The sequence below is a fragment of the Schistocerca cancellata genome, chromosome 2 (assembly GCF_023864275.1).
Source record: "Schistocerca cancellata isolate TAMUIC-IGC-003103 chromosome 2, iqSchCanc2.1, whole genome shotgun sequence".
NCBI classification, from domain to species: Eukaryota; Metazoa; Arthropoda; class Insecta; order Orthoptera; family Acrididae; genus Schistocerca; species Schistocerca cancellata.
This window is the reverse complement of record NC_064627.1, coordinates 900,497,748-900,521,896: the sequence shown is the minus strand read 5'-3', so window position 1 is coordinate 900,521,896 and position 24,149 is coordinate 900,497,748. Positions and strand designations below refer to the sequence as shown.

The 24,149-nt window shown below is 40.8% G+C and overlaps 1 protein-coding gene across 1 annotated transcript in view; it reads right to left on the bottom strand.

The window, feature by feature from the left end:
• Window positions 1–24,149, bottom strand: part of LOC126162840 (2-hydroxyacyl-CoA lyase 1) — a 100,721-nt gene that overhangs the window by 23,577 nt on the left and 52,995 nt on the right. The window contains exon 7 of the mRNA XM_049919603.1: window positions 13,498–13,573. Coding sequence (XP_049775560.1) covers window positions 13,498–13,573 — 76 coding nt within the window. The remainder of the gene's footprint in view (window positions 1–13,497; window positions 13,574–24,149) is intronic.

Sequence of the window (24,149 nt, the reverse complement as noted above, 5' to 3'; positions counted from 1 at the left end):
GACCAGAAAAAAGAGATTTTATTTGAAGAGTTAAGTCTGTGATTTTTGGGTAGCAATCTTGTGGCATAGTTACAAAATTTCGGGATCTGTTTCTGTTCTGGACAGCATGATTGCATCATTTTGTAACTTGCAAACTTCTTCTTGAACAAAACTAACATTCACTGGATTATGAAACAACATGACATCCAGATATATAAAACAAAACAAAAAAACAACCTATGAAACTCATTGGAGACTTCCCCAATAATGGAAGTAAAACTTGAAAATCTTACTTTCGTGTATTCTTGTTTCAGTCCATAGCAATTCTGGAATTAACACATATTTCCCTTATTTAACTGTAATTTAAACAACATAAGTTTACAGCAGAGTCCATTAATATCTGTGAGTGTTCCCCTCCTTGCAGATGTAAGTTGAAATTACGTAAATGATTTCTAAAATCTGTTGTAAATGTTGCTTCTGATAAAAAGAAAATGTTAATCAGTCAGCCCAGATTTTACTTCTCTAGTCAGAAACTTGAAAAGTTATAGTCCTATATTAGGTGCAAAAAACTAGTTACACATTTTCCTGCACTCATCCAACAAATTTTGGAAACGACTTCTGGAAATTGTTTATATTTACCTTGTGTTAGAGTCCAATTTCCTCAGCATACTGTATTTGTAATTTTTGTTATGTCTTTCATTGCAAACATCATCCTGACTTTTCCTATATGGCACTTCCTGATGAATAATGCAACAGAAATAACCTATTTGGTCTTTTCTTAATTGACTAATGAAACCATTTTACCATCGGTAAAAATTACAGAGCATTTTTTAAACCCACCAAGTTTGTCAACACAACTTTTAACTGCTTTAAAATATCCAAACCCGTTGTTCTAAAGTGAATAACTCTTCATGTACTCAAAGTCATCATTTATTACACAAAAAAATTAGTATTTGACTAAAATCTGTTCAATCAGAACTTGTGTCCACGCACATAAAATATAGTACCAACATTTTGCAACTAAATTATTGTTTCTTTTTTATGTTATGCACCATACCATGAATTCAGTATAAAGTGGCAGAGCAGCTGTTTCAAAATGTACAGTAGCATCATTGAAACTAAACACTTTTGCCATTTCTACTGCAGATTATTTTATAAGTAGGCCATAACTGATGCATTTCTGAGCCTTAGCTAATTTTAAGCATGAGACATATGATGCAGTGAAACTCTGTTCCTTCAGATCCAATGGTTCAATTAACTTTTGTACCTCTTTTTTTAAGTTATTGACAGAAGGACATCGTCATCATGAGAGTGACATCTGTCTGTTACTTCATGGAGGGAAGAGAAATGTCAAGCAAGATTATTACCTTTGTTTTGATTTAAGATTTTTGTACGTATTACACATTGAGGTTTTTCAACAGAATTGTGTAGGGAAAAGTCATTAATCTCCCATTTCTCATGAAAAAATGCACCTTTCAGTATTCTTCATTTTCTACATTCTTAAGAACCATAATAGCCTTAGAAATAACCAGAATGAAACTAGAATTGTAAAATAACCAGAATGAAACTACAGCAATAAACACAATGACAACTAATGATAGTGCAATATTAAGGACAGTAGACCTGAACGAAATGCCTAGAGTAAGTGGACTAGTGAAACAGTGATGCCTTTTCAAAGGTGAAAAGACACTGTCCCACATGATTACCGATAAACAAACAAACCAATGGCTGCGGCTATGCCGTGATGACAGCGCCCGAGTAGAGCTGAAGGGAAACATCTCGCGAGCCACACTTTGCCAGCCCTCATATCGAATGTCTATACAAGAGAGATTTACTTGAAGGCAATGTTATAGAAATGGAACAGGATGTAGGTAAATATGAGGTGGGAGATACGATACTGCGAGATGAGTTTCACCGAACAATGAAGAGGCCCCAGGAGTAGACGACATTCCATAGAACTATTGATAGCCTTGGGAGAGCCAGCCATGACAACATGACAAAACTCTTCCGTCCGGTGTGCAAAATGTACGAGACAGGCGAAATACCCTCACACTTCAAACAAATGTAATAATTCAAATTCCAAAGAAAGCAAGTGCTGGCAGTTAAGAATATTACTGAACTATCAGTTTAACAAGTCATGATTCTAAAATACTCACAAACTCTTTATAGAAGAATGGAAAAATGGGTAGAATCTACCCTCGAGAAAGATCAGTTTGGATTCCAGAGAAATATAGAAACATGTGAGGCAATATTGACCCTATGACTTATCTTAGAAGATAGGTTAAGGAAAGGCAAACCTTTGTTTATAGCATCCGTAGACTTTGAGAAAGCTTCTGACGATGTTGACTGGAATACTCTCTTTGAAATTCTGAAGGTAGTAGTGGTAAAATATAGGGAGCAAAGGCTATTTACAACTTTCTCTGTAACCAGACAGCACTTATAAGAGTTGGGGGGGCATCCAAGGGAAACAAGGGTTGAGAAGGGAGTGAGATAGGGTTGTAGCCTACTGCCAGTATTACTCAATCTTTACTTCGAGCAAGCAGTTAAAAAAAAAAAAAAATGGAATAAGAATTAAAGAAACAAAAACTTTGAGGTTTTCTGGTGACATTGTAATCCTGCCAGAGACAGCAAAAGACTTGGAAGAGCAGTTGAATGGAATGAACAGTGTCTTGAAATTAGGATATAAGGTGAACATCAACAGTAGCAAAACAAGGATAGTAGAATGTAATCGAATGAAATCAGATGATGCTGAGGGAATTAGAATAGGAAACAGGATACAAAGTAGTAGATGAGTTTTGCTATTTTGTCAGCAAACTAACTGATGATGGGCAAAGTAGAGAGGATACAAAATATTGACTGGCAATTGCAAGAAAAGTAATGAATCTCTGTCAGCATGCCTCACACTCAGGAAAAGTGCTACCACTCATCACCACCTATGGTGAGGTAACACACCCACACGCAACAACATAGGCAAGCCCCTGCAAATCAGCAACATTAATTGGATAATCCAGCTACTATTAAAGCCGACCAACAGGCTACAGCAGGGAAACCAACAAGCTTGTACACTAATGCACAAATAAATTGCCAACACTACTCTACACTGTGAATCCGATATATGACCTATCAAAGACTAAACGATAATGAACCTAACTGTCACAGGTATGCTGATGCTGACTAAGAAGCCAACACTGGCATCCAGCAGTAGTCACCACCGAGTAACACCACGGCACAACGTCAAAGGTTTCAATCTGCATGATACCCACCCACTACTAACAAAGTCTACCCTTGCATGACCTGTCACAAGCAGGAAGGAAACCACTACTACTCTCACAACCCAACCCAAGTGTCACAGAAGTTTTTTAGCCTTGGCTCTTGCCTTGACCCTTTTTCCCTCTGCTCTTCAAACCGCTACCCTTTGTTCAACTTACAACCTAATTTATCTCCAGATGAGTGCAAATTAATGGTTAAACTTAACCACACTACACAAACATCTTGGTATCCACATCCTGCAAGACCTCACTTTACTGAAAACTTAACAACACAAAAATTCTGAAGAAGAGAATGTGTTAACATCGAGTACAGATTTAAGTGCTAGGAAGAATTTTCTGGACGTATTCATATGGAGTGTAACCATGTATGGAAGTGAAATGTGGATGATTATCATTTTAGACAGGAAGAGAGTAGGGGTTTTTGAAACATGGTTATACATAATAATGCTGAATATTAGATGAGTAGATTATGAAAGTAATGAGGAGGTACTGAATACAATTGGGGAGAAAGGAAATTTGTGGCACAATTTGACTAGAAGAAGGGACTGGTTGACAGGAAACATTCTGAGACATCAAGGGATCATCAATTTAGCACCAAAGGTAATTACAGGGGGTAAAAATCATAGAGGGAGACCGAGAGATGAATACAGTAAACAGATTCACAACAATGTAGGATGCAGTATTTATTCAGAGATAAAGAGGCTTTCATAGGATATAGCAGCATGGAGAACTGCATCAGGACAGTCAACAGACTGAAAACCACAACAGAAAATGACCATGAATACTTTAAGTTCAGTGATTCCATCACTGATACGAAAGTCGTATCTCATACCTCTTAAGCTCAAAAAGCCATATATAACATAAAAGTACTGCAACATAAGAAAATTATGAAACAAAGAAAGAAGGGGCTTCAGCTTCCCAAAGTGAACTAAGAAGTGATTAAATGACTGAAAATTGTCTTTGGTCAATTTTCCTTAGATTAGATAAGATTCAGTTTCCATTCCATAGACCCAAAAATTAGATGATTCTCATGGGTGTGTAACATGTCGGAAAGTATAACAAAAAAACATAAAACATTTGAATATAATACAGGGTGTACAACTTCGCTTCCACCATTTGCTGATAGGTGGCGACATCAATAAGAAGCAGTAGAAAGAAACAGATCGCAGACATCAGGCAGTTAGCTCGGACCTCAGTCAACAAAACCTCATTCAAACATTAGTCGATTTGCGTCTGCATCATAAAGTTGTTCTTGATTGAAAATGTCAATTTACAAGCCAAATTCTCGTCAATTGCGGGAGGTGTTACTGTTTTGTTTCAGTACGAAGAAAACAATGGCTGTGTCTCACCGAATGCTTTCAAGTACGTATGGTAAGGACGCTATTAGTGAAAGACTGTGTCGTGACTGGTTTCAACACTTCAAGAATGGTGCTTTTAATGTCTTAGACCGGCATAGTGGTGGAAGAGAGAATGTTTTCAAAGATGCAGAATTGGAGACATTGCTGAGTGAAGACTTGCATCAAACTCAAGAAGAATTGGCACAATTAGTGGGAGTGACACAGCAAGCCATTTCAAAATGTATCAAGGCTATGGGCATGATTCAGAAAGAAGGAACTTGGGTCCCATGTGAGCTGAAACCAAGGGATGTCGAACGGCGTTTGTGTGTTTGTGAACAGTTGCTTCAGAGGCAAAAAACGGAAGGGATTTCTGCTTAACATTGTGATTGAGGGCGAAAAATGGGTTCATTACGAAAACCCTAATTGCAAAAAAATCTTGGGATTATCCTGGCCATGCTTCCACGTTGAAGGCCAAACTGAATATTCACAGCTCCAAGATCATGCTTTGCATTTTGTGGGACCAGCTCGGCGTCGTGTACTGTGAGGTGTTAAAACCAAGTGAAACAATTGCAGGTGCTCATTTTTGAACGCAATTAATGCATTTGAGCAGAGCATTAAAAGACAAATGACTGCAATACAGCGAGAGGCACAATAAAGTGATTTTGCAGCACGACAATGCTCAAACTCATGTTGCAAAAGAGGTCAAAACATACTTGGAAACATTAAAATGGGAAGTCCTACCCCACCTGTCGTATTCTCCAAAACATTGCTCCATCTGACTATCACCTGCTTAGATCAATGGTACATGGCCCAGCTGACCAACACTTCCGATCTCATGAAGAAGTCGCAAACTGGATCGATTAATGCATCGCTTCAAATGATGAACAATTTTTTTGAAGCGGGATTCGTACACTGCCCGAAAGATGAGAGAAAGTAGTGGCCAGTGATGGAAAATACTTTGAATAACACATGTGTAAGCAATTTGTTTCTTTAAAGCCTCAAATGTTGGGAAAAAATGGTGGAAGCAAAGTTGTACACCTTGTACTTACTACCTTGCTCACTTGTCAGGAGATTGTCGAAATTGGTGAATAAAATGTGGTAAACTGGAACAGCTAATATTTACAGAGTTAACACACTATCAGAATGAAACATTATTATGCACTATTAATAAATTTATCATACACAAAATACTTAATCTTGACTGTTGTTACCAAGTGCTGTCAAAACTAAAATCTAACAGATATTTTTATTTAAGCTGGCTTAACAGTCTTTGTTAAGATATTCATCTATGGAGTAGGAGGAGTTGCCTATCAAAAACTCTTTCAAACTCCATTTACACTGTGCTTTATCTGAAACCAAGTTTTTAATGGTTGCTGGCAATTTATTGAAAATTTGTGTTCCTGAATATTGGACCCCTTTTTGGACCAAGGTAAGTGATCTTAGGTCTTTATGTAGATTGTTCTTATTCCTAATATTGATACTACGTATTGAGCTATTGGTTGGAAATAGAGATGTATTACTTGCAACAAATTTCATTAAGGAATAAATATACTGAGAAGCAGTGGTTAGAATACAAAGTTCCTTGAACAGGTTTCTACATGATGATCTTGAATTTACACCACAAATGATTCTTATCACATGCTTTTGCACCCTAAAAACTTTTGCTCAGTTTGATGAGTTGCTCCAGAAGATGAACCCATATGACACAATAGGATGAAAGTAATCAAAGTATGCACGTTTTTTTAAACTTATATCTCCTACATCTGACATCATTCTCACTGCAAAAACAGACTTGTTTAGGTGCTTCAGCAATTCTGTGGTATGCCCTTCCCAACTGAATTTATTACTGAGTTGTAATCCCAGAAATTTAACACCCTCAACCTCTTTGATCTTCACATCTTCATATGTTACACACATGCCGGAAGGAAACCTCTTACAGATTCTGAACTGCATATAGTGGATCTTCTCAAAGATTAATGACAGTGAATTAGCTTTGAGCCATGTATTAATGTCAGTGAAAATTTGATTAGCAGCTATTTCTACATCTGCGCTTGACTTGCTACTTATTGCAATGTTTGCATGATCTGCAAACAAAACAAACTTAGCATCTGCCAATGTAACAGATGAGAGATCATTAATGTACACAAGAAAAAGCAATGGACCCAAGATGGGATGTTGAGGAACATCACATGTAATTAATTCCCAGTCAGATGAAGACAGACTGCTTACTGCACAGGTATTTCGCAACGATACCCTTTGTTTCCTGTTAGATAAATAAGACTCAAACCATTTCGCAGATTTGCCGGGGACATCATAATATTCTAATTCACTTAAGAGAATGTTGTGGTTCACACAGTCAAAGGCCTTTGACAGATCACAGAAAATGCCAGCAGCCTCTAATTTATCATCTAATGATTTAAGTACTTTTTCACTGTAAGTGTAAAGAGCTTTCTCTATTCAGAGCTCTTAAGAAATCCAGACTGTGACTTGGGCAATATATTATTCGCAGTCAGATGCTTAAGGAGATGCTTGAACACATAACCTTTTCAAATATTTTTGAGAAAGCTGGCAAAATTGAAGTTGGTCGATGGTGTGATGGTATCTCTTTATCCCCCTTCTTGTAAAGAAGCATATTTTAGCCAGTCTGGAAATGTTCTACTGATAAGAGATTGATTGCACAAATAACTTAAGATAGAACTCAACTTGCATGAGCACTCTTTGATTAACTTCATTGATATGTTATCATACCCATAGGAATACATAGATTTTAAGGATTTTATGATGGATGCTACTTCTTTGGGAGACGTGAGTGTCATTTCCATTTAACTGAAGTTATTTTTAAATACTGGTCTCAGATACTCCATTGCACTGTTCACTGAATCTGATAACCCCAAGCTGTCAGTAACAGAAATAAAGTACTTGTTTAAGAGGTTTGCAACACTACACGTACTTGTTACCAAAGTCTCATTTATTTTTAGAGCTATCTGTTCCTCTTCCTTTTTGGCCCCACCTGTCTCTGTCTTCACTATATCCCATACAGTTTTTTTTTTTTTTTTTTTTTTTTTTTTTTTTTTTTTTTTTTTTTTTTTTTTTGCCTGATGTAATTATCTTTTTCTCATAATAAAACTGCTTTGATTTCTGGATTACTTACTTCAATATCTTGCTGTATTCTTTGTAATGCATTACAATTCTAACATCAGAGCTGTTACTAGATAGTAGATACTGTCTCCTTTTTGTCCCACATGATATCTTTATTCCTTGTATAATCTATGGTTTATTTTTTGACTTCTGTGTGATTTGAGTTACCTTTAGGGGAAAACAATTTTCAAAAGTGGAGGTAACTTTATTAATGAATGCTTTGTATTTTCCATTTGAGTCAGAAGTACTGTAAACATCTATCCAGTTCATGTCTTTGAGCAATTTCCTGAATTTCTCAATTTTTGACTTATTTATTACCCTCCTATACTCAGATTTAATAGATTTTTTAATCCTGGCAAGTTTAAACATTCAACACAAGATACTGCTTATCATGATCAGACAGCCCATTTACTATTGGTTTTGTGGATATGACTTTTTTCCTTATATTTGTCTACAAAGATATTATCAATAGCAGTCTCAGAGCATTTACATATCCTAGTATATCTGCCTGCTATTATACAAGACCTATTATGAAAAATTACTTCTGTTGCTCAAGCTTCTAAGTGCTGCTCTGAGCAAAATTTATTAAGATCAATATTCCTGAAATCAAAACAGTTTCTGACAAATGTGGCAACTCCTCCTTTCTCCATATTTTCTCTACAGAAGTAAGAAGCTAACTTGACTCCTGTAACATTTAATGTACCTATACCAGCGACCACATGATGTTCATAGAGGCACATTATATCAACGTGTTTGCTCAACTCTAATTCTTCAACACAAATAAGCAACTCATTAAGCATACCCCTTAGTCCTTGGATATTCTGATTCAATAACGAACTGATTTTGTGCACTGACTGAATTACAACTGGATGAAACTAATTTTCCTGCCAGTTTTTGAGTATCTCTAGTTTCAATCAGAGGCCGTCTGCATGAATTGTGTACATTAAAATTTGCTTTCTGGCTGCCTGTTTTATCAATGTGAATGTCATTTTCAGCCTGTCTCTGAACATCTTTTGTTTCAGCCCTTCCTACCCCAAAAAACTGCTGATCTGTCACTTGTAACCACTGGGACTTTACAGCATGTGACAGTGCCGCCTCCCCCCCCCCCCCCCCACCCCGCCCTTTAATTTATTTGCTATTAGCCCAGACAATTTTCTCTTCCCTTTCCTGTTGAGGTGAAGGCCATGCCTAGTACAGTCCCACCTGCTGACAGAGTCAACAGGAACCACACCGATATGAGACCCCATATCTGATCCAAGCAGCCGTTCCACCCCTAAATTAACTCTCCTAACAGAATAGTTTAAATGAGGCCAGTCTTGCCACCTCAGATCTTGCCACCTCAGAACAGACACAAGCCCAACACCAGTATGTCTCGTTGCTGAAGCTATCTTTACCAGGTCACACTCAATTGAATAATTAGGATTCCTATCTATGCTGTTGCCTGCCCCACCCACTACTCCCACGGTGTCTTCCTTTGTGAAGTCTTTGCAAAGTGAACCTACATCCTCTATCACCTGACCCAGACTTGCACTACGTTTTAAAAAAAACTTGTGACCTGGTAACCTGATCCTAGTTCACCTTGCAACAGTTGGCCAACATCTCTACCATGTGAACTACCAAACAAGAAAACTTTCTTCTTCTTCACAGCTTTTTCTGACTTCTTCCTTTTCAAACACTTTTTGAAAGTTTGTTGTGTCCTGTCTACTCCTACATCTATTTGTGGCTAATCAGTTTCCAACTGTGACAACAGATCAAACCTGTTTTCCGCATTCACAACCACACTGTTTGAGAATGTCCTATTCCTATTTCTTCTATATCCTGTTGTCACTTCCCACCTCCCTTTTCTCTTCTCCCTCCTTAACCTTTCCAGATCTAGTTTCACTTTATCTAGTTCAACCTGAAGGGCAGCAATCTTCTTCTCCTGTTCCACTATCTTCCTATCTCAACAGCAAATCCTACACAACTAATGAGCCTTGTTTATTTCCCCAATTCCCTTGCTGCTACAGTCACCCACATGAAAGAAACTGCAACAACCCTCACACCACACCCTGGAACTAACAGTCCTATGGCAAGTCATACACTTCTCACTCATGGCAAATAAATGTTAGCTTTAGTCTAGGCTAAAACAAGAATAACTTTATAGACTACACAATTAATATATTAAATTGCTTAGAAAGTTTAGGCCTAGAGTTCTGATACTAATTCAAAACTTCTCGAGAAACAAAAACGATATAACCTGTATTATTTACGTGATGAAACAAAAAGTAAACAAAGAACTGAGCGTACACTACGAGATGCATTCAAGTTCTAAAGCCTCCGATTTTTCTTCTAATTAACTACTCACTCGAAATTGGTGAAACTGGCATTACTTCTCGACGTAATCGCCCTACAGACGTTCACATTTTTCACAATGCTGACGCCATGATTCCATGGCAGTGGCGAAGGCTTCTTTAGGAGTCTGTTTTGACCACTGGAAAATTGCTGAGGCAATAGCAGCACAGGAGCATGAGGAATCACTTCAAAGTTGTTAGTATGAAGAAACTGTTGCGTAACGTTAACTCGATGTGCGGGTACGTTGTCTTGGTGAAACAGCACACGCGCAGCCCTTCCCGGACGTTTTTGTTGCAGTGCAGGAAGGAATTTGTTCTTCAAAACATTTTCGTAGGATGCACCTGTTACCGTAGTGCCCTTTAGAATGCAATGTGTAAGGATTACACCCTCGCCGTCCCAGAACATGGACACCATCATTTTTTCAGCACTGGTGGTTACTCGAAATTTTTTTGGCGGCGGTGAATCTGTGTGCTTCCATTGAGCTGACTGGCGCTTTGTTTCTGGATTGAAAAATAACATCCACGTCTCATCCATTGTCACAACCGACGAAAAGGAAGTCCCATTCATGCTGTCTTTGCGCGTCAACATTGCTTGGCAACATGCCACACGGGCAGCCATGTGGTCGTCCATCAGCATTCGTGGCGCCCACCTGGATGACACTTTCCCCATTTTCAGGTCGTCATGCAGGATTGTGTGCACAGAACCCACAGAAATGCCAACTCTGGAGGCGATCTGTTGAACAGTCATTCAGCAATCCCCCAAAACAATTCTCTCCACTTTCTCGATCATGTCGTCAGACCGGCTTGTGCGAGCCCGAGGTTGTTTCGGTTTATTGTCACACGATGTTCTGCCTTCATTAAACTGTCGCACCCACGAACACACTTTCGACACATCCATAACTCCATCACCACATGCCTCCTTCAACTGTCGATGAATTTCAATTGGTTTCACACCACGCAAATTCAGAAAACGAATGATTGCACCCTGTTCAAGTAAGGAAAACGTCGCCATTTTAAGTATTTAAAACAGTTCTCGTTCTCGCCGCTGGCGGTAAAATTCCATCTGCCGTACGGTGCTGCCATCTCTGGGATGTATTGACAATGAACGCGGCCTCATTTTAAAACAATGTGCATGTTTCTATCTCTTTCCAGTCCGGAGAAAAAAAATCGGAGGCCTTAGAACTTGAATGCACTTCGTATATAAAGTTTTCAAGTATTTTGGAACGTTTCACTTCGGCTAATTACTAGAGAATCAAATGGATAGTGTATAAGAATACACTAACAACACAAACTTTACTTTACTGAAATAATCATGTAACTTACAGTATATCACAATGTAAACAAATCCTAGTCCAAAATTCATGCCTCTGAATGTTTTCTTTTTTCAGAAAATACAAAAAATTTGAAATCTACAATTGATAGCTTACAATAGGCATTAATTAACTTAATTGTGATGTAATATTGCCTTCATTGTTATTACTCAATTAAACACTTATCTTTACAAGAACTGTGAATGTGGATGACTCGCCAACCAAAGATGGTCGTAGATTGTCATTTAATATATTTAGAAAGCTATGAGTAATCATACAAAATTTGCATACTTATGACACTTGCAATCAAAGTCGAGTGTCATTAACCAAAAATTAAAAATGATTTGTTCCACATCCATTAAGGCAAGCCTTCGATTGGTTGCTCATTTCAGTTTCAAATACACAAACACAAAAACAAACAGAACAATTTTTTTAAGGGTGACGTTTTTACCACTGATGGCACATATTTATAACGAATCCTAGAACTGCAATTTCAGCTTTAAGTCATTATTACGTGGTTCAGTTGTGGCCAATAATAAATATTAAAACTAGATGTTCCACAAGAAACAGATATACAATTTAGACAATACTTTCATGAAAACAATTTGAACTGGTAACTGGCAATAACAACTCACATGCTAAAACACAGCAACTATTCACATGGGTGGAAGAAATTACATTAATGTCAGTTTGTATTGCTACTGTCAGCATTCATTATGCAACACCATCTGTAAAAGATTCAAACTACATCATCTTGTTTTGAGCACATTTTGTAGAAGTGACAGCTAAATAAAGCACTTTATCCAGCAGCCGGAAATGATTCTCCAGAAATTGGCTCTTTAGTGTCTACACATGTCAGTATTATATACCGCACCAGCAAAAAAAAAAAAAAAAAAAAAAAAAAAAAAACAAGCAGGGGACACCTTCAACATATTTACAGCAATGCCACAGACTTTGCTTAAGGCACATAGGTACTAAGGCCCATAAATGTTTCCCATTAGCAGTTTACTGATCTACCCTTGACAAATTTTATCATTATCTCTCTATGTAGCCTTGTCTTGCCATCTGTGGGAGGTACTTGCTATTGCCTTACGTAAGACAACAGTCAGGGTTGGTTCCCTCCAGTCACACCTGCTTGAGTTGATATCCTGAGACAGCTGGTGGGAGAGCTGCAAAATCAACAAACCATTTTGAATGGCAAATCTAAAAAGCTGTCATAAAAACAGCTCATTAGAAGAACAGTTGACTACCAGTAGAAGCATAATGTGGTTTTACTAGGTTTTCTATTAAAAACCTTGTGTGTGTGTGTGTGTGTGTGTGTGTGTGTGTGTGTGTGTGTGTGTGTGTGTTGAGGTGTGTAGGCGTGTAGGCAGGTAGGTGCATATGAGCACACTTGCATTAGCACCTGTGCATGCTCCAGTGTACTGTTCCATTTAACTTCAGAGTACCCTACGCATTACTATGTGACATCTGTAATGTAATGAAAATTCTCACTGCTAAAAGCATCAATAAACTCCTTTTATGTTATTCTTTAATAAATATAAACTTTGTTTTGGTGAGTAATTGTGGAAGGAAAATAGGAAATGCACTACCATCAAAATTTCAGGGCACAAACCTCTCTTGTAAGTAGGGAAATATGACTGAATAGCTTGTGCAAGGGGTAACTCATAACCATTCTCATTGCATGTGAATTAATTTCGCATGGATAGCAACATCACTCAGAAGAATATTCCTCCACCAGCTTCCATTGACTCCCATGTTCTTCATCACCAAGTTACTGCAATCAACCTTCATATGTTGTCAATTTCTTAATATTCTTCCATTTCGTAACCAGCAACTTCTAATATGTGTGTACAAAACAGTATTACAGTGCCTGACATTGACATTTTCCCATCCCTAATAAGAACAATTTGATCACTTCTTTCCTAATAGTGTCCATTCCGTTAACTGTTTTCTGAATCCTAATAAAGCTAATATCTGTTATATAACTTGCTGATTCTTTCACTGTCTCTGAATAATAATAATAATAATAATAATAATAATAATAATAATAGGTTTGGGAAACAGAAGAAGTAGAGAAAAGAGTAGACTTCTCTCTAAGTGCTACAATACTAAGCTGCAAATGGTAACATACCTTTTGGAATAAGTTCCTGAATATGATGAAAAACTGTATAATAATTCAGTGGGACTGTTGTGTCCAAACACATAGCCTGTAAGAAACAGATTAATGCAATATTAGGGATTTAAAGTTCATTCTTCTGCTGATCTACTCTCTGATAACTAGCTAACATTCACAAAATTTACAAGCACAGTAATGACAGCTACATAACTTACATATATGCAGACAATAGTGTCAAAGGGAAGACTTGTAACATAGAAAGTAAACTATGGGAGACTCAACATCCTGAAACTGTATACTTCACTATTACTGGGACAATACAGTTACCACACATTTCACAATATGCTGGCTTAAATTGTTTTCACTCTCATTCTTTCTTGTTTCCTTGCTTCATGTCATGAAACACAGCAATTAATAGCTTTTAGTAAATTTTTCCACAGTTTCTTTGGGATATCCTTTTGCCGAGCACCATACACAAAATTTCTTTAACCACCCGTTTCCACATGATATATGCAGGGTAACAAGTATGTTAAAGAATGAATACTCATTGGTGAGATATGTCACATCTAGTGTGGTTACCAAGATGTGCTTGAAAGAAATCTCAAAATGTCTCACCTACTTTATTAATTGCAGTAATAGTAAAATATGCCTGCAACACTCCCAATAATGAGAGTGGTCAAACTGGTGTATATAACGGGAAGTACAGATGAAATCAAACTGTAAACCAATATCATTAATCCTCACATGCAATTAAGTATCTGAAAGTACTGGTGTGTCTCACAAAAGATAATGAGGTAGTAATAGGGTGGTTGGGGCAGGTAACAGTCTGTAAAGAAAGGGTGTATACCATAAGTGGTGACCAGAGGTAAATAGCTTCCTCAACTAACAACACATATGTATGCTCTACTGAGCTGTCCTGGTGACATGATCAGTCTAGCCTTGGCAGTGCTGTACTGTGAGATAATGCAGAGCTAGGAATGGTGCTAGTGACTGCTGACTGGGTGCAAATGGCACTGGTGCTGGTTGGTAGTTTCAGGAGATGAAGTTGCATTGTGCGTGATCTGCACCTCAACATATCTGAGAAGGGAAGGTTGGTGGAGCTAATTAGTAAGAGTGTATAGGGTGTGGATGGGGTCGCAGATGGTCCTTTTTACGGCACAATGCAACAGAGTCCTCTTCCTAAGAAGTATCTCGATCAGTTTAGAGATTTCTACAACAGGTACACACAGAAGATAGAATGTACCATTCTGGAAAGCACACTTACCAGTAGTATGAAAAAAAAAGAAATCTCAAGGAAAAAACACTCAGAAATGTACACAGAATTAACAGTCCTTCGCCAAAACATGTAGTCTATTGAAAATAAAGTATAGCAACTTGAAGTTAAATTACAGTCATTGAACAATGTAGTTTTGTTTTGTTTTTGTTTTGCTTTATGGTGCAAAAACCAACTGGGGTCATAAGCGCCCAAGTCAGAATTACAGAACACGAACATAGAGAGGAGTTAAATGACTATATGTCAGTTCCAATTGACAGAAGAGAAGGGAGCTAAAAACAGGCATGTGGAAAAAGGGCTTAAAAAGACACCATACAGAAATAGAGGTCCAAAACCAAAAATTAAATGACCTTTGCCATATTGCTTCAACGGGTAAAAAGTAAAACGCAGTCGACAGCCTGCATGTCATTTGCTACAACTGATATATGAGACGGCAAACCCAAGCTGGAACATAAATGGTTAAAAAAAGGGCAATCCATGAGGAAGTGGCGGGCAGTTAAAATTTGAGTGCAATATATACAAAGTGGTGGGGGTAGCGCCACTTAGCAAATGACACAGCTGAGTTAAAATAATCTTCTCCGAGCGTGGTGGACCGAGAGGAGGTCATCCAAGGTGCTGGGAAAGGCTTAATAAGCTGAAGCTTATTTGTGTGAAGGAAGTACTATTGGCGATGCCAAAGGGACACCACCTCCTGACAGATGGCAATGCAGAGATCATCGGAGGGAATATAGGTACTTGTGGGCTGCAGTACGAGAACTGCAGCCTTGGCTGCAGCGTTAGCAGCCTCATTTCCTGGCAGCCCGACATGCCGAGGAACCCACAGAAACATGATAATGGCTCCACCAAGAGTGAGCAAGTGTCAGTTTTCCTGGACCAATTTCACTAAGGGACAGGCAGTGTACAGTGCACATAGACTTTGAAGTGCACTGAGTGTGTGTGAGCAGAGGACACAATTGAATAGGCTGTGTTGCCGGATGTACTCTGTGGTCTGATGCAGAACAAAAGTTCGGCTGTAAGTACTGAGGAGTTTGCTGGAAGCCAATATTGAAAGACACGGGTGCCAATGATGAAGGCACACCCAACAGCATGGTCAGCCCGAGAGGCATCAGTGTACACAAAGATACTATCACGAAGTTCCTTATGAACATCGTAAAACTGTAGGCGATAGAGTGAGGCTGGAGTAGTGTCCTTAGGAAGCAAGTGAAGGTCAAGGTTAACATGGGCTGCTTCACAAAGCGAAGGTGGTGAAGGGTTCCCACCCACCAGAAAGTTTCAGGTAGTGTGAAGTTAAGCTGCCGGAGCAAGTGCCAAAAGTGGACTCCAGGAGGTAGCAGAGAAGAGAGGAGTGCACCATACTGGTGATCAAAGGAATCATCAAAGAAGGAGGCATAGGATGAGTGGTCATACATGGCATACAAACAGCATGCATACCTCTGAGGAGAAAGCCACAGCGGTATGACAGCGATAGTTCAGCAGCTTCAAAATACAGACTCTCAACTGGGCTAGTGTAATAGGCACTAGTGGCCAGTGCCACGATGGTGGACAGTGTTGAGACAGCATAAGAGGGATGGATGTGCAGATGCATAAACAAAGCACCCATAGTCTACTTTCGAAGATACAAGGGCTGGTGCAAATGGAGGAGGGTGGTTCGATCTGCACCCCAGGCAGACACATAGGACAGTGCGGTACCACGTACAGCGCACTGCCACATAAGACACATGGGAAGACAGAGTGTTTCCTATCAAGCATGCCCCAGGAATTTTGTAGTTTCAACGAATGGAAGAGCAACAGGCCCAAGACAAAGATGGTGGGAGAAAGCAATTGCACTGCCAGAAATTCATGCAGACGGTTTCGGCAGTGGAAAAGCAAAAGCCATTGTCAGTGCTACAGGAGTAAAGACGATCAAGACAGCACTGAAGACGCCCCTCAGTGAGACATGTCCATAGAGAACTCCAATAGATGGCAAAATTGTCAACAAAGAGAGAGTCAGAGATGCCCAGCAGGAGACAGGTCATTATAGGGTTAATGGCAATAGCAAAGAGGCCAACACTCAGGATGGAACCCTGAGGCACACCATTTTCCTGGATAAAGGCGTCCAACAAGGCAGAACCCACACGCACCTTGAAAACTCAGTCTTGTAAAAATGCCCAAAGAAAACAGAAGGTACCCACAGAAGCCCCACATGTAAAAAGTACAGAGGATACCAGTTCTCCAGCAGGTGTCATAGGCATTCTCCAAATCGAAAAACAGGGAATTCTGAAGAAAACCATTCATGACATGGGTTGACAAAGTAACGAGATGGTCAACTGCAGAATGTCACGCTCAAAATCCACACTGTGCATTCAAGCCACCACACCAGCCGGGCACAAATCATACGTTCCATCACCTTGCAAACACAGCCCGTAAGAGAGATGGGGCAGTAGCTAGAAGGAAGGTTTTTGTCCTTACCAGGCTTAGGTATGGATATGACAGTGGCTTCACGCCAGCATACAGGAAATGTGCCCTCTGCCCAGATGCGATTGTACGTGCTAAGCAGAAAAAGTGCTTGCCTGCAAGACAAAGGAGCTGCAAGATCTGAATGTGGATGGCGTCTGGCCCTGGAGTGGAGGATCAGGATGAACTGAGAGCATGATCTAGCTCCCTCATAGTATACGTGGCATTGTAGCACTCAAGATTTGGTGAAGAGAAGGGTATCGCCTGGGCCTCCTCCACTCATTTCCGATGGAGGAAGGCAGTGTGTTAGTGGGAAGAGCTCGAAACTTCTGCAAAATGGCAGCCCAAGGTGTTTGAGACAGCAATGGGGTCCACAATGACATCATCAGCTACTGTCAGGCCAGAAATTGGGGAATGGATCTTGGTTCCAGAGAGCCATCAGAGGTTGGCCCACATGACAGAGGAAGGTGAGCAACTGTTAAAAGAACTAGTGAGTGAAATACAGCTAGCTCATTTGCAGTCCCAAAGAATGAAACAACACTTTGCATGCATCTGTTTATAAGGAATGCAGTTTGCCTGCGTAGGGTGGCAGTTAGAAATGTGAAGAGCAGCGGCATGCCTCAATCCACCAAGGGACTGGGACACAATGTGATAAAGAGGAAATGCAGGGGATGGAACATTCTGCAGCAGTAAGGATAATGTCCGTGAGATATTCCACCTGGTCATCACAACTGGGGAAATCTCGTTCTTCGAAGGTTGCCAGGGAGGAGTAAAACTGCCAGTCAGGCTTAGGAAGCAGCCATTTAGGTGTGCATGCGAATGGGGTAGGAGTCCGCAAACAGGTAACACTCGGGAAATGGTCGCTCAAGAAGGTGTCAGAACGGACCACTGAAGATGAGTGGCAAGCTGGGCAGTGCACAAAGAGAGGTCCAAATGGGAATAAGTGTGCAAGGAGTTGGAAAGGAAAGCGGGTGATCCACTGTTAAGGCAGCAGAAGTTAAGTCGGTTAAGGTCAGTCAAGAGGGCACCTCTCTGACAGGACCTGGGAGAACCCCAAGGGGGATGATGCACATTAAAGACACCGAGTAGCAAAAAGGATGGAGGTAGTTGCCCAATAAGTTGAAGGAAGCCTGCCCTGGTGACAGTGAACGATGGAGGAATACATATGTGGTACAGAGGCAAGAAGTCAGGTGGGGGAGGAAAAGGCGAACTGCAACAGCTTGAAGATTGGTAGTCAGGGAGATGGGTTGACTATGAATATCATCCCATATGAGCAGCATCACACCCCCATGAGACAGAATGCCGACCTCAGGGAAGATCAAAATGAATCGATAAGAAATGTGAAAGCTCAAAGCGGTCATTAGGGGCAGTTTCATTTCCTGAAGGCAGAGTACAAGGGGACACTGCGACACTAAAGGCAGCCATGAATCCTCTTTGTAGGACCAAATGCCACAACATTACATTGGAGGAGAGTCATGATAATGAAGAGATGTAGGAGTCTCACCTTGGCAGCTGCCGAGTGATAGCTGGGGAAGAGGCGCTAGTACAGGACACAGAAGCAGGAGGATCCTGCTCCATGGGATCCACAGAAGCATCAGCTTACTTGTGTGGTTGGTCTATGGAGTCCAACGCTGAAAAACAGTTGTTGGTGTGCACCTGCGACACAGAGCTGGCTGGCTAAGGTACCACATGGCAACATCATCGAAGAGGATCGTCAAGGTGGCGAAGGAGAAGACCGTTTGCCTTTGGTGGACTTCTTCGATCCTTTCCAGTTAGACGAAGACTTGGGTGTTGTTTGGCTGGAGGGACGTAGGAAGTCTTCAAGGGAGTATTCCTCCTGTCCTTTCTGGCCTACCGATTGTGTAACTGGTGGCTTCACCCCTTGAGGTGTGAGTTTGATGGATTGTTGCACAGCTGGACGGGGGGGATGGTGATGCTACCTTGACACTGGTCGATTTCACAACCTCAGAGCTGAATTGGAGGTCGCATGTCTGTGTGGCCATGCTCTTCATGGAATGAGGGGTAACAAGAACAGAACTATAGGTACCAGACGGAAGAATGCAGGGTTTGCGACTAGCCAGTAACTTACGAGGGACTGGATAAGGCACATTTCTCCTTTACCTGGATCTCTTCAACAGTTCACTCATCAAGATACACTGGACAATCCTGAGAGGAGTCGGCATGGCCACCATTGCAGTTGATACAGTAGGGAGAAGGAGGCGGACAATCAACCTCGTGTGCATCCCTACCACAGGTGACACATGTGGTTGGGTGTTGACAAGACATTCTTGTGTGGTTGAAATGATGACACTGGTAGCAGTGCATCGGGTTCAGACTGTATGGCTGCATGGTGATAATTTTACAGCCTGCTTTGAGCTTGGGCAGAAGCACCACTCAATAAAAGGTGAGAAAGTGAGTACGGGTGGGCACTAAGAAGGAATCTACTTTTTTCCATTACACGATGGACTGCATCAACACCTTGATCAGAGAGGTAAGATTGAATTTCAGCCTCGGTTAGACTGACAAGCAGCCTCGTGTAAATTACACCACGGGAAGAATTCAAAGTTCTATGGGCCTCGACATGAACAGGGTAACTGTGGAAAAGCAAGGCAACAAGCAGTTATTTTGCCTGAGAATCAGAAGCCATCTCCAAAAGCACAGTGCCATTCTGTAAAAGAGAGCAGGATTTCAATGGGTCAGCAATTGCATTTACACCTTTCTGAATAATAAACGGATTTACCGTGGCGAAGGACTGACCATCTTCAGTACGTGAGACCGCAAGGAACCGTGGTGCAGCAGGAAGGATCTTTGAATCATTAGCCCTGTTACATTTATGTTTTGTAGATGTTAAGTAGGAAGATGATTGACTCATCTCAAGGAAATCCCCCATGATTGCCAGCGTCTCCAATGACATGCTCCTTCCAACTGGGGCCCTCCTCACAAGGGGGCCCACCCGCCTTAGGTGATTGTTGACACCTCAGGTCACACCGCTCAAACACCTGACAGAGGGACCAATCGGCAATTTATGAAAGTTACTGCAATCACCCCTCCCTGGGCCTGGCCTGTACCAGGGGGTATATGAAAACCCTACATGTCAACCCGGGGATGGGAATCACGCATTACCCAGTCACCTGTTACGCGTCAGATGCATGCCTTCAGAAGCGCACAGGGAGGAAGAAAAAAAAGAGGATCCTCAAACACTGAATTGGAGGAGCGAGAGGAGAAGGGAAACAGAGAAAGGAAAAGGGAGTGAAAAACAAAGGTGAGACTGTTCACTTGTCAGCGATAGAATGCAGAACATTCCTAATAATACCCCAGACATGTTCCCAAAGGGAGGGGAAAAAGAACAGCAAGAGGATAGACATGCAGCACAGAAGGGAAAAAATGCTGAAAAGGCTGAGGCCCCATGGTAGCCAAGCACAAACCTGTCAAAGAGTGGCAAGCCTCCTGGGGGAGAACAATGTAGTGATACACATTACAGAACACTGGTGTAGTGCTGCCATCATATGAAAGGGCGAGCTGCTACTGTAGAACTACAATAAAGAATGGGGTATGTGTGTTTCTGAATGGGAACACATTTTAAAGATCAGCAAGATGGTAATTTAAACATTTCATAATGTCAGCCACTGAACTAACAAAACTTAACATTCATAAAAATTTAAGCATTTGATGTGTACTGTTCAACTAGTTGAAAAGTGAACCCCTTCTTTCATGAATTAACTGAAATCCTGGACAGAGCCTCAATTCCCAAAGCTAAGATTATCTTATACAGGGTGTTACAAAAAGGTATGGCCAAACTTTCAGGAAACATTCCTCACACTCAAAGAAAGAAAAAATGTTATGTGGACATGTGTCCGGAAACGCTTACTTTCCATGTTGGAGCTCATTTTATTACTTCTCTTCAAATCACATTAATCATGGAATGGAAACACACAGCAACAGAACGTATCAGCGTGACTTCAAACACTTTGTTACAGGAAATGTTCAAAATGTCCTCCATTAGCGAGGTTACATGCATCCACCCTTCGTCGCATGGAATCCCTGATGCGCTGATGCAGCCCTGGAGAATGGCGTATTTTGTCACAGCCGTCCACAATACGCGCACAAAGAGTCTCTACATTTGGCACCGGGGTTGTGTAGACAAGACCTTTCAAATGCCCCCATAAATGAAAGTCAAGAGGGTTGAGGTCAGGAGAGCGTGGAGGCCATGGAATTGGTTCAGCTCTACCAATCCATCGGTCACCGAATCTGTTGTTGAGAAGTGTATGAACACTTCGACTGAAATATGCAGGAGCTCCATCGTGCATGAACCACATGTTGTGTCGTACTCGTAAAGGCACATGTTCTAGCAGCACATGTAGAGTATCCTGTACGAAATCATGGCAGTTAATCGAGGAAGTACAGTACATACTGACGAAACTAAAATGAGCTCTAACATGGAAATTAAGCGTTTCCAGACGCATGTCCACATAACATCTTTTCTTTATTTGTGTGTGAGGAATGTTTCCTGAAAGTTTGGCCGTACCTTTTTGTAACACCCTGTATATCAACAAAACTGTAGGCCCGCAGAGGGATATTCTACAAACCTAAGAGAAATGTGTTTTCAGGGCCACTGACAAATCAAACCTGGGATGAGGTGTAGGCAAAAAACAATGTAGACAAAATGAGACATTCCCAGAAGTGGCTACTAAAAGCAGCAGGAGCTAAGGAAATTAAATGGATGACAGTGTGAATTAGAAAGTCCTCTGGAACAATTAAATATCTAAGTTTTTTTAAAAAAAAAAAACAGTACTCAAACCCAGAGTTCCTCAATTATCATCACAGTTATAGGGCCCTGTTTGCTGCGCACATATTATTTAATGACAAAATAATACATAAACTTGAAAATAAAAGTAAAGTTGTGTGGGACATCTTACAACATGAAACAAGAAAAGGCAGGCACAAGTTCATTAACATACAAATGTAAAGATGGAAGTCAATTAATAGAAAATCCATAAGAACTAGAAAATTAGTAGATGTATCTTTTTCAGGTATTACAGAGAATCTGCAACAAAATTTCTCTCAAACAGGTGTAGTAATCATCATGCACGATGAAGCCAGCAAAATGATGTAGTACCCCACAATGGGGCAGGAAATCAGGGAAACCATATGAAAATTAAAAAATAAGAAGTAAGCAGGACTAGAAGTACAGCCAATCTCAGTTCTGAAAGTGTACAGACAACAAATATAATAAATGAGTATTTTAGTTCAGGTATTTTACCAGAGTACCCAAAACACACACACACACACACACACACACACACACACACACACACGACAGACAGACAGAAGGAAAGTAATGCGGAAAATAATGAAAACCTAAAAGCCAGTTTCCCTACTCTCACTATCATCATCATCATCATTTAAGACTGATTATGCCTTTCAGCGTTCAGTCTGGAGCATAGCCCCCTTATAAAATTCCTCCATGATCCCCTATTCAGTGCTAACATTGGTGCCTCCTCTGATGTTAAACCTATTACTACAAAATCATTCTTAACCGAATCCAGGTACCTTCTCCTTGGTCTGCCCCGACTCCTCCTACCCTCTACTGCTGAACCCTTGAGTCTCTTGGGTAACCTTGCTTCTCCCATGCGTGTAACATGACCCCACCATCTAAGCCTGTTCCCCCTGACTGCTACATCTATAGAGTTCATTCCCAGTTTTTCTTTGATTTCCTCATTGTGGACACTCTCCTGCCATTGTTCCCATCTACTAGTACCTGCAATTATCCTAGCTACTTTCAGCAATCAGATTCTCACTATTTTAAAAAATAATAATATACACCAAAAAACAGACTAATGAATTACCTGAATAAATACAAGCTACTTAATGAGTCACTTTGGCTTCTGAGGTACAACAGAATCATCCCGAGTTTACAAAATGGTACTGGCGTACCTGTGTTACACACACATTTTTAGACCTGTTAAAAACTTTCGAGCATAAAATGCTACTAAATAAACAGGTACTATGTACAAGACGTTCAATTTATACCTGGGAAATAGGTTTGGGGAGTGCATTGGCAGAAAGTGGAACAAAATGAGGGTGAGGGGGAAGTGAGTTGGGAGGAGGTGTAGGACAGAGGAGGCAGAGACTACTGGGTGAAGAGCGTGGGAACACTAGGTTAGCGTTTGTTGAGGCCGCAATAATCTCAGGAATGGAGAACTTGTTGCAAGTTTAACTCCCCCATGTGCAATTCAGAAAAGCTAGTGTTGAAGGAGAGGGTCAAGATGACGCGGTTTGTGAAACAGCCATCGAAATCTAGCACGTTATCTTCAGCTGCAAGCTGGGTCACAGGGTGGTCCACTTTACTCTTGGCCCAGTTTGGTGGTGGCCATTCAGCTTGGTGGACAGCTGGTTGGTAGTCATACTCAACATAAAAAGCTGTGCAATGATTGAAGCAAAAAAAGTAGTATATGACATGGCTGCTTTCACAGGTAGCCTGGCTTCTGATGGAGTAGGATGACCCTGTGACAGGACTGGTATAGGAAGTGCTGCGCGAGTGGATTGGGCAGGTCTTGCACCTGGGTCTTCCACAGGAATAAGGTCCCTGTGGTAAGGGGTTGGGATTGGGTGAAGCATACGGATGGACAGCGATGTTATGGAAGTTGGGTGGATGAGGAGACACCAATTTAGGAGGGGTGGGGAGGGTCTTGGGTAGGATGGCCTTCATTTCAGGGCATGATGATCACTAATCAAATCTCTTGACGAAGGATGTAGTTCAGCTGTTCCAGTTCAAAATGGTATTGGGTGAAAAAAGGTGTGCACTCCACTGCAACTGCTTCTTGGGGGGGGGGGGGGGGGGGGGGGTGAGAGAATTGTGGGTGTGGTGGATAATTGTATGCAAAGCTATGTCTGAGGGATAGCGTGTGTCTGCGAGGCCTTTGTGAAACCACCAGCATACTGTTCTTGTCAATACAGATAC